This window comes from Lynx rufus, unplaced genomic scaffold (assembly GCF_022079265.1).
Source record: "Lynx rufus isolate CCGP_SWC_20201006 ecotype Redwood Valley unplaced genomic scaffold, mLynRuf1.p SCAF_2, whole genome shotgun sequence".
NCBI lineage: Eukaryota > Metazoa > Chordata > Mammalia > Carnivora > Felidae > Lynx > Lynx rufus.
Genome location: NW_025814834.1, coordinates 46,139,570 through 46,151,942, shown reverse-complemented (window position 1 = coordinate 46,151,942; position 12,373 = coordinate 46,139,570). Strand labels below are relative to the sequence as shown.

Below are 12,373 nucleotides of genomic sequence, written 5' to 3'. Positions count from 1 at the left end.
GTACATTAGAGTCTCTTATTGATGGATTAGAAAGCATATAACAGAAGCTCATTTTCAATGTCTTGATTATATTTTGATCTGCACCACATCACAGAAACTTAAAGAATACTCCCCAACGTCCATGGTCAGTCATTACTTGCAAAGGGAAATCGAAGAAAAGAGAGTTTTACATCTTATGCTTTATTGCACCCTCTCTAGTTCACATTAAGACATTTTTAATATAACTCTGAAGTTTTGGCTTAGGGCTTAAAGTATGTCAGGGCCTTTAATTTATTTGTTTCCCCTTGTGGAACTTAACCCAAGTATACTACACACATTAAGTATTCAATAAATTTTAGAGAATAACATTGGAAACTTCAGAAATCAGTTTATAAAAATACGTCAAACTTGTACACAAATTGAGATATATATTTAAATTCATTTGAATATATTTTGTGCCAACACAAAATATTTTTTCAGAGAATAATCCATAATATACATGTCATAGTGTGTTTTTAGCAAATGTTGCCAATATCCTGATATCATGATGGGGTATTTTTTGTCCTTGTGAGTGTCCACATCTCTTCCTTTACTGTTTTTTACTTCCTTGGATTTCATCGCTGATTTATTCATTCATTTATTTAGTCCATTGGGCATTTGTTTAACACATATGATAGACTTGGGTTGCAATCTGGAATTTAAAATGCAAATTAGCCATAGATCTCCAAAAGAGGGTTTTAATACAGGTCAAAATATAAATTGAAAAGAGCAAATAGATTTGAAAATATTTAGAAGGAATAATATGTCAGGATGGTATTGAGAGTTCAAAATCAATGATGATTCAGGATTTTAGACCAAATATTGTTAACAGGGAAAATTAGAAGTAGAGAAGGGGGAAAATGTGTTCCATTTTAGACATTTGATATGTCTAGCTTTTTCAAAGGCATATCAAACAATAAAATGCCTGTAATAAAAATCTCTATTCCTTCTGGCCAACTCTACTTTGTTTTTATTAATTCATTTCTTTTCACAAATATCTTTCATGTGTAAAAGCATTGTTGGATGTACTCGTGGTATGGGGGTAACCAAGGCATTCCTCCAAAGAAAAGTTCCTCTGTTCTCCAAGTTCTGGTGTATTGCCTAAGTAACACCAGAATGAGGAAAATAAATAACAACAACAATAACACCATATATATAAGGTGACTGTATATATATATATATATATATATATAATACCCATATATAATACCTATAGGTCACATATAAGGTGACAATACATTTCCATTTGTTTAGGACAGTTCTGGTTTATCTCTTTTGTCCCGGTGAAACTGACAGAAGCATTACTTTTATCTTAAAACTTAAATGTCTTTATTTGGATTATAAATTCTACGTCCCTCTTATTTATATAATACTTACCAGCACCAGAAACTTATAAATTTTTTTTATTTATTTAATACATGAATTTGAAAAAAAAGTTATAACTAGAAAAGCAAGAACCTTTAATAATGAGGGTTCATAATTTAGAGGATATGGTAGAAGAAAGAACATAAATATTATTTCTTACATAGCATTGAATTTTGAGAATATAATTTTTTTACAAATGAAAAGTTTAATACATTATAAATTCGCATGCACCTATATAATTTTTAAAAGTTGTGTCAATTAAGGCTGCATTTGAATGATTCAGAGGAGAGAAGTTTCATAATTTTTAAATTTCTAAATCATATAATAGGCCATAATTTTATAAATTACAAACATCAATTTTAACTTTGTTGCTTCCTTAATGATTAAAAAATGCATACTTTAGAATTTATGTACAGAGAGCTATTTGATATTCTATTATTGGTATTTTTAAAAGGAAATCTGTTTCTAGGATAGAAGACATTTTTAAAGAACCTGTCCCATTGTGTTTATTTAGGAAGGTGATACGATTTCATAGTACATGAAACAACGTGCCTTACATTTTTTTCTGAATAAATGTGAGATTAAGGTATCACGAGCTATGAGTAAACTACTTACCAATCTGCTCAGTCCCACATACTGCTTCACTGTTGTGTTACAAAGGCATCCGTAAGGAATAGAGGTCTTCAAAAAGTAATATGTTATTGTAGTTAATTTAAATTGCTTCAGTAAAATGTAGGTATTGTAATATACTAATTATCAAATATTTGTGAATTTGATATTGGGAAGTCTTAATTAAAGACACAGAAACCTCTCTGGGTAATAATCCTCTGTAACCAGTTTTTAATACTGTCATAAAATGGATCTTGGCTTCTTTGTTGGTGTTTAACTAGTCTAAGCTCAGGGAAACCCAGCATAAAGTGTGTGTGGATAGGAGCTCATTTGGTTATGTGAGTAGTTCTTTATGTAATCTTGCCTTTGAAATCTAACTCACTCAACTCACTTTCTGTCATTTCATTTACTATATTATTTTTCCTCCTTTTAGAACGGGACCTGTTTGGAGCAGAACCTTTTGACCCATTTAACTGTGGAGCAGGGGATTTCCCTCCAGATATTCAATCAAAATTAGATGAGATGCAGGTGACTGTTTTAACAGATTGGCTTATAAATGGTTTATTTCTTTTTAATATGGGACACAGAGAATGTTATATACCAAAACTACCCTTTCCTTGAATTATTATCCCTATGAAAACTTACTTGAAACAATTACTTTAAAATAATCATATATATTTAGTCCTAAAAATGTTCCTACAGATGCTAAGGATAAGGTTTTATTGTGTTTTGTTTTGTTTTTAATAGTACAATTTACAGTGACAATCAGCTGGTTCTTTTTTTATACAAAATTGTGTGGATTTAAATGGTTCATTACTTTGAAATCCAAAAATTGCAGGGTCATTGCACTAGACTTACAAGATTTCAACTCAGTTTTTAACAATTATGAATTTCAGATTGTACATGGATAGATGAAGGAAAATCTTTGTGAGAGTAAAATCAGTCTCTTTTAAAAGAAGCATTGTAGTTATGGCTCATAACTTCTGGGTTCTTATTGAAAAAGCAGGCACCCAGTGACAACTTCTTTAGGAACGTAGTCCAGTTGGGTTTCCATTTCTCTCTCCCTCTTTTATTTTTCAATTCTGAATTGTGCTGAAAGTTTGAAGGTATTGTGGGCTGTGATTAATAAATAATCTTAAAAGCACCAGGAAAAAGACTTCTCTTTATATTTGTCTTTTATATTTTGGTGGTTATTATATCCTATTTTTTATTGAAAAGACTTTGTGTATGGTAGAATGTAGGCAAAGACCAATTATATGAAGCTGATTGGGAAGAGGCAGTGAGTGAAGAGAAGGAGTTGTTGCCACTTATAGGCAATGAATTCTCTATGCTTCATTTCCTGGACAAAACAAATTAATGGTGGATTCTGATCATCTAACACTGATGAAACACTCCTTTCTAGAAAGATAATATAAATATCCTTCCACTCATTTTGGACTACAGCTATGAAGCACTCTTCTTCTTTTCTAGGTATTATGTGAATTTCTTTATTGTTTTAGAGATAATAATGCCTGCATCTTAAAAGTTGCATTATTTAACATACACCTTGAGATTTTCAAAGCGTATGTTAAAACAACATTTCTCAAGTTGGGTGATTCATAATTTCCTTTTACGTGAAAAAAATTATTTTAAATCCTTTATATTGGCTTAAATTGTTATAACATTTCTTAAAAATTTACCAAAACAGGTATACATAACTTATTCTTATAGCTCTGATACAACTATTAATTCAAAAATTATAAATTAAATAAAAGCAAAATTACAACACCTAATAAAATTGATTTAAATTAAGAACTTCAACAAGGTGGATGATGTTATCTGGCTGAAACTAAAACCACCAATATCCAACTTCTGTTGATTTCGGCATGTATCCTGTTTGATGGTACAATTTCTCTCCCTCTTTTCTATATTTCAAATACTATGAAACTTTCACTCAAATAGTGCATGGTTATTTACCAAGAATACTTTATTTCATGTGAAATCAATTCCTCTCCATTTTCAATAGTTTTACCAATTAGGTTTATGCTACTTGGGGCTAATGCTTTTATTAGAACAGACACAAACATGGGCACAGTGGTGTTTGTTCCCAAGCATTAAAATCATAAAGAGTGCTTTTCTTTTAATGTTTTTTAATTTCCACAAAACTGAAGAATTTTCTATAGATTTTTTAAAATAAGCCTACATCTCCAGATTTTTGTCGGAACTAACTTTGAGAGACACTGTATCGGAATGATTTAGTGATGTGTTAGTTAAGTAATGTTAAGCTATGGTATTTTTGCTTTGGTTTTTGTTTTGCCATTTCTAATATTTTCTTAATGTCTTTTTTATTCTTTTCTGCTTTCATGGTGGGTAGCGCCAGAGATGGTTGGTATATCATTTTCATAATAATTTTAAACAACTTACAACTCCTTAAAGCTAAAACCTTAATATTTGCATGCTCTACTTAATAAATATTCAAACAGCAGTTTCATATGGATGTCTCTGATTATTAGTTGTGTTTAAAGAGGTTTTATAACTCATATTTTAAAGTTCTTTTTTCAATGATGTAGTCATTATTGCATTGTCTACCTCATTGCTTGTCTGTTTTTTTGTTGTTTTGTTTGTTTGTTTTTCCTTAGTTCAAGATTTATTGCAAGGTCACTTTAACTAAAGTAAAATAATATTTTCTCCATCTAAAGTCTATGACAACTTTTGCTATTAATCTTGTAAGCCTAATTAATCTAATGCACACATTTGGCTACTATTTTTATCTTTGCATATAATGTAAAAACATTAGAGAACAGTGGGTGTATAAATAATGAGTTAATAAGCCTAGTGAGATGTTTGGGTTTTCTCTTTAATTTACAGAGGAAATCACAAAAATATCTTGTGCATGTCAGAAGTTTACCTGAAATGTTAAGCCATATTTCATTATAAATTGTTGGAAAATTAAATATTTGTTTGAAATTAATAATGTTATTTAATGTGACATAGTTTAAACTTTCTGGTATGTGTCACTGACAGACAAATCAGTAAAATAGTAATGATAACCCAGATGTGTGACGTCTAAGTTATAATAATTTAATACATTAAAAAAGAAGCATGGCAAATCAGTGAAGGATGAAAGAATTTTGCATTAAGGGGTTGTTAAATCAACTGGTTACTAATTTGGTAGAAGATCAAGGTACAGCTGTAACTTACAACAAAAATCCAAGTAAATTTCAGAAAGAATTGTCAGTTTAAAATGTTAAAATACAATTGAATATTTATCAGACTTTTGAGTTGGAAAGAAATTTTAATACAGAAAAGAAAAACTTGTACATTAGTTTTAAATGTACACATTTAAGGTAAATGTAAAATATGTATACAGAAGAATTTCTATAGTTCTTTGTAGTTTTTTCTTTTCTTTTAAAAAATCTATAAATATATCACATACACATAATTAAAGTAAAAAGACACATAATTAGAAAAGTAAACAATCAGATAAATAAAAAAGCAGTAGTTCACAGACCACCAGGGGCTAACATGCATGTAGACATGTCTAATTTAATCAAAGAAAATATACAAATTAAACAAAGAACTAGAAATGCTATTTTAATCAAGCAAATTAAATATTTTATTTCCTTATTAATGATCAGTGCAAGTGAAAATATGATGGACAAGCACTCAGTCATTGATGGGCAAGGGTCCATCCATAGCATCCCTTTGGACATTTGTTACTAATACTTATATTTCTTTTTGATATCAAAAACTTCAATGAAGTCTATTCTGAGAAGAAAATGACTCTAAATGAAGAAAATCTCTACGGACAAAAACATCTAGTTAACTTTAAGAATAATTATAAAATACTAGATACAATTAAATCATATTACAAAGTTAATAGAGGGGCACCTGGGTGACTCAGTCAGTTGAGTGTCTGACTTCAGCTCAGGTCATGATCTCACAGCTCGTGAGTTCGAGCCCCACGTCCGGCTCTGTGCTGACAGCTTGGAGCCTGGAGCCTGCTTCGGATTCTGTGTCTCCCTCTCTCTCTGCCCCTAACACACTCGCATTCTCTCTCTCTCAAAAATAAATAAACATTAAAAAAATTTTTTTTAAAAAGTTAATAGATTCATGGTTGCTGGAGGGAAGACTAGTGAAGAGACAGTAGGAATAAGGGGATTAAGAGGTACAAACTAAATAAGTACAAACTTATTTATAAAATAAATAAATCACAGGGATGGAAATAAGGCATAGGAAATACAGTCAATAATATTATAACTTTTATGGTGACAGATGGTAACTGCATAATGAGCATTGCATAATGTATGTAAATAGTGAATCACCATGTTGTACACTTGAGACTAATGTAAATTGTATGTCATCTATACTTGTATTTTTAAAAAAATTAATAAAATATTATATAATCATTAGCTTTATGGGAACCCAATATAGAAACTTTGTTCTCCTAGATTTTAAAAAAATATAAAAAATTATATATATATGTGATACATTAAAATAAATAAGAAAGTTGTATATAATATATAGTTTTTATACTGTTATTAAAATTGTTTTTAAAAAATCTATACATAGATGAAAAGGAGACTCAAAGGACATACTTCAATATGTTCATAATTCTTATCTAAGAGTGGTTTTCTTTCCTTGATATGCTTTTCTCTCTATTTCAAAATAAAAACATGCAACTGGGCAAAATATTTCATATAAAAAGTGAATCATTAATAATATATTAGAAAAAATAAATAATATATTAATAAAATTATTCTTTTGTGTGATACTAGTTTACGATAACTTCCATCACTACATAAATAAAATAAAGCCTCATTTTCATTCAAAGTTTTAAAATTCAAGTGGATATGGAACCTGAGGAAGATTCAGTGGTCATTAAATCATGATTTACTAAATGAAACCTAGGAGGGAAGGTTAGAAACTGTGAGAAATTTTATCTGAGGAGTAAAGAAAACCAAAGAGCAATATAACAATGTGTCTGTTAATGGGGATGATTAAATTCATCTATGGGGATTCCGAAAGGATCCTTCTTAAATCACTGTGGAGATATTCTTGTAAGAGATCTACATTTTTAAATTATTGAAATAATGACCAATCCCTATTTTACTTTGATTGCTATTCTGCCTTTCAAACACTACTAACACACTGATAAGTAGTTGAAGTGATAGTGGTTTAATTTCAGAATGAACTGAGAAAAATTTTAAAACACTGTATGGTATCAAATCTTTCCAAAGTTAATACATATCTACACTGTCTGCCTATCTATCTATCTATCTATCTATCATCTATCTATCTATCATCTATCTATCCTCTGTCTATCCTCTATCTATCTATCTATCTATCTATCTATCATCTATCGATCTATCTATCGATCTATCTATCATCTATTTATCTATCATCTATCATCTATCTATCTATTTATCTATCATCTATCTATCTATCTATCGATCTATCTATCATCTATCTATCTATCTATCTGTCTGTCTAACATACCAGAAGATGACCTAGGACACAGATCCTCACATATCCAAATAAAATATTTATTAAATTAGTTAATTTATACTATCTTCAACTTAAAGGTTGACTTTCCTAAGTACTTGGCAGCTGTTTAAAATATATGCATACATAAGGTAAAATATTTCTTCTTGTGATAAGAACAGCCTTTTTAAAAATAACGGTAAGTACTCTGACTTTTACTCAACTAACTGTAATTTGTACTGTAAGTTCTGGGAAAAAGTTTTGAAAACCCTTTGCAGTAGTGGCATTGCTATGTGGCCTTTATAATGTAGGTATAATGAAGAGCATTCGCCGTGTTAACAGCAAATGAGGTGTGGCTTGCAGTTTTAAAATGATTTTCTTCTACTGTATGATAATGTTCACACTGAATTTGTAATAAGATAAGTATGTTAGACACCTGTAGTAAACAAAAGTAATTTGGGGCAATGCAAAGAGATACACAACTGGCCAACATACAAGTAGATACAGTCTAATGAAATAAAATACAAAGGAGAACAGAGGACAAAAGACTTCTTTCTGAGTGATGTTTTATTTTCCACAAGAATAGTCTGTTTACATTTTCACGCACCAATAATATGTCACATGGTCACCCCAAATTACAAATTACCTCCCTGAACAAAATTTCAGTTCTGTTAGTAAGAAAGAAAGGTAAAGTATATATATATATATAGAAACTGCCACCGTGCTTCTACAAAAAAACCTAAAATGTAGCCCCAGTTCCTTTCATTAATGTGAGTCTCTGCTTTTTCTCTCTTCTTTGGCAGGCCAGTGTGCATAGATTAAGAGCAAGGGTGGGGATAGAGGAGATGGAAAACTGGAGATAGCCCATTACCTTATGCAAAAATGAAGAGAGCTTGGAGTAGAGGACAAACTCTTTTGCCACTAACTTTTTTTAATGTTTATTTTTGAGAGAGAGAGATACAGAGAGAGAGAGAGTTTGAACAGGGGAGGGCAGAGAGAGAGGAAGATACAGAATCTGAAGCAAGCTCCAGGGGACTTGAGCTGTAAGATCATGACCTGAGCCGAAGTTGGACACTCAACTGACAGCCACGCAGGCGCCCCTTGCCACCAACTTTTAACACAAAATCTTAGGAGGAAGAAAACTTTTCACAGCAATTGTGTACTTGCTCTCAATAACTCAGAGACAACTTAACTTCCAGAAACATCTAAAACATGCTTAGGGGGAGTGAGACTCAAAGCTACAACTTGCAACTGTAAGAAATAGCAGGACAGGGCGCTTGGGTGGCTCAGCCGGTTAAGCGTCTGACTTCAGCTCAGGTCATGATCTCACAGTCCGTGAGTTCGAGCCCTGCCTCAGGCACTGTGCTGACAGCTCAGAGCCTGGAGCCTGCTTAAGATTCTGTGTCTCCCTCTTTCTCTGCCCCTCCCCTGCTCATGCTCTCTCTCTGTCTCAAAAATAAATAAAAATATTTAAAAAAAATTTTAAAAAGAAGAAATAGCAGGACTAGTAGAGGAAGCTTTCTCCATTAGAAAGTGGTCTGCACATAGGATATGGCATTGTGTTTACTAAAAGTATTTTACCTAGCTCTGGACAGTGGCAACCAGGAAGAAAAGATGAAAACTATAAGGCTCTGTTGAACCTTTCATCAAACTTGAGGTCTAGCTATCTTACTTATATTTAAATGAATATTGATCTTTAAAGCCAACAGAGGAAATTTAAACTAGAGTAGAATGGCATTACAGATTTTATTGAAATAAAACATGTAAGTCTTAAAACTACTTAACTCCATATATTTCTGTTTTCTTTTGTCTTTCATGCATGCTAACTTCACATATATTTAAAACATTTAAAATGCTAATGGGTCTACACAACTGTCTGGGATATACGCCAATATAAAATTTTGACAAACCAGCATTTGACGTATTTTTTCTTAGCTGATCAAAGCATGAAGATTTCAACTTCTATTCAGAGACTCTTTATTTCCTGATTATCATTATTATCACTGTTATTATTGTCATTACTGCCATAAGCATTTCCTATTTTAATTATTTTACTCTGTTTTACAGGAGGGGTTCAAAATGGGACTAACTCTTGAAGGCACAGTATTTTGTCTCGACCCATTAGACAGCAGGTGCTGATGTCAAGAACAAGAGATCCAGATTTGTGTTTAATTTGTTTTTCTATACATATACATCATTCATTATTATTTTATGAAAGGTAGTATTCATGTACCAATATATTTTTGAAAATCTTAACTTTTTGAAAATTGTTTTAGTAAAATGTTCATTATTGATCTATAACATTTATTTCAAAAACAACTAATTGTAAAGTAAATCATACTTTTATGTTCCTTTCTGTTTCTCTTGTAGATGAATTTATAATCAAAAAACAGATTACCCAAATATCTGTCTTGTGTCTGAGTTCTAAATAATTAGCATCTTGAAATTTGTGTTCATTCTCCAGGCTGCTAGTTTATTATTGATTCCCAAAAGCCATACTTTAATGATACCTTTCAAAGTCTTGACAAGATATACCAATGCCAAGCTAAATATGTTCTATATTCAAACCAATAAACATGTTACCATCCATTAGACAGATGTTATTTTATGGATTAAATGTTGTTCATGTCATTGCAAAATGTAAACTTTGAATATAATGCCACGAGGTCATTTGTAGCAAGTAAAATAGCAAAAATATAATTTCCAATAATAATTAAACCAAATAGAGTATTTGTTAGCAAAAACAAAGTAATAGTGTTATCTATTATCAGTTATACTCTAAGTCTTTTATTTATTTCATAAATAAAGATTATGGGAAAAAATGAAAATTTGCTCTTCGCAAAACACTTAATATTTAATTTCTAATGAGATAAGATAGGCACCTATCTAATGAGATAAGGATTTACATAGCTAAGCATCTCAACATCATCTGAGCTAATATTTCCTAAAAAAATATTTGGAATTTAGGCTGTCTATGGTGGCAATGTCTATTACCCATGTATACTTTACCAACTATATTTTTTCTCACTGAATAATATTATTCTTCTCGTATTTTCTCCTTTTCATAGATATTTTCTCACCAAATTTTATTTTGTGATGACCCATTAGTTTTGATATTTTGAAATCTATGACAACTACTCTTTATGAATCATCAATATTATTTAGCAAATTTAATTTGTATTTGTTTTTGATGAAGTCAGAATCTCATTTTTCACAAAAACCAAGTGGCTTCTCAGTTTGGTTCAACATAAACAATAAAATTTTCTTGTACTTAATTCATAATGTGTTGATGAGCTGTGACCCTTAAAAATGTTTGTTTCCTATGCATTTGCCCATTATGTAACAACCTTTAATTTGTACTCAGTGCAAGAAAAATCTATGGTCAAATTTAAAATTTGGTTCATCACATCATAAGAAAAATAGATTAAATTAATGAAAATATGAGCTTAGATTAGGGGTAGATCTTAAAAGTAGATTTTTATTTTACTCATGGGAATTTCTGTCAAGTGCTAAAGGTACATATTCAGTAGGAAAAGAAATCAAATATGCTTATGCAATATTATATTTGTATGTATCTTCATGATGTTCTATGGTATATATAAGCCTTGTTTTCTGTTATCTGCTAAGTTGTACCTTAATTAGAGGTTAGTATATGTTTCATAAAGAAGAATCTTTATAATTTTGTTTGTCATATAGTATTTTGGAATTTGTATAATGAGGATGTTTAGAAGCCATTTCAATGGCTTTTTTTTAACAGATAGAATTTGTATTTTTATTGTACTTTAAAAAGCTTTATGTAATAGGTATATATTTAGCAGCCATTTATTATCAATGGTAACACAATAGAGTACTAAGATGGTATTTGCACACTTAAGACATGTTACTTTACCAATTTTTAATGGTAATCAGTTCTGCTACTGGCATGACTAAATAGTACATAATTGGTCATTAATTATGAACATTTATTTCACCAGTGCATTTTTATGAAGATCCAGTTGAAAATTGTATTTCTATGTAAACTCAATGATATGTTTGATTTTGCTGAGAATAAATAATTTTAAATAAATAAATGGTGTAATTTACTCATTAAATAATCTCTAGTTAAGTTAGAAACATTCTGAAGCTACTTACATAACAAAGTTTCCTGGTCATAAAATGAAGCCTAAGAGAAGAAGGAATGAAGGAACAAAGGAATGAAGGAAGGGAGGCAGGGAAAAGAAAGGAAAGGGATTAATGAACTTTACTTTTAACTTCATTTCTTATAGCCCACACACATTTTAGCTGCATAAGCAAATACCATTCAGTTGTGGAAACAGTGGACTTGGTCCTGCTGGTGAGATAGGCCATAATGTAGTTTGTGATCTCACTAGAAGCATCTGGTGCAATAACCGTATTATGTAAATACCTCTTTTCAAAATTCAGAGCCTTTTTAGCCTGGTAACAATGTAAAGGCTTTCTTGGCTGATAGGCTTTAAAAGGTGGAGTTGATAAAAGATCTGAGTTGTGGCTCACTGGAATATCATGACGTTTTGAGCCTTTTGAAAACACAGTAGTAAGTATTTTAAAGATTCACAGGACTCAAATGCACAGGGTTTGCACACCAATGAGCAATTCATCGATCTATTCAATAACGTTCATTTTTGACTCACTTTATGTGATAATGTATATCATGTGGGTAAGAACACATCTCGTAAGTTTGCTTACTTAACATTGTTAAATTGAAGACCAGATTTCTGCCTTCAGTTAGTTTACTGTCATAAGGGACAAGTAAGGCAATACATGAACGAATGAGTGAAAATATGTACAAAAGTACCGTGTGAACCGAAATCTTCCCAGAGAATATATATATTTAACTATGTTTAAATGTGGGTACCTAGCACTGGCTAGTGTCTACAGTGTTAGATATCCAGTTCAATGG

The 12,373-nt window shown here is 30.9% G+C and overlaps 1 protein-coding gene across 10 annotated transcripts in view; it reads left to right on the top strand.

Annotated features, from left to right (window-relative positions):
- GULP1 (GULP PTB domain containing engulfment adaptor 1) overlaps positions 1–9,594 on the top strand; it is a 96,819-nt gene extending 87,225 nt beyond the window's left edge. For 5 of the 10 annotated variants that reach the window (XM_047085295.1, XM_047085296.1, XM_047085298.1 and 2 more), the window contains 3 exons: positions 2,426–2,520; positions 4,346–4,356; positions 9,523–9,544. In XM_047085295.1, coding sequence (XP_046941251.1) covers positions 2,426–2,520; positions 4,346–4,356; positions 9,523–9,544 — 128 coding nt within the window. Of the gene's footprint in view, positions 1–2,425; positions 2,521–4,345; positions 4,357–9,522 lie in introns of all 10 variants that reach the window. The other 5 variants (XM_047085301.1, XM_047085299.1, XM_047085297.1 and 2 more) reach the window with 2 other exon arrangements.
- The last annotated feature ends 2,779 nt before the right edge of the window (positions 9,595–12,373 follow it).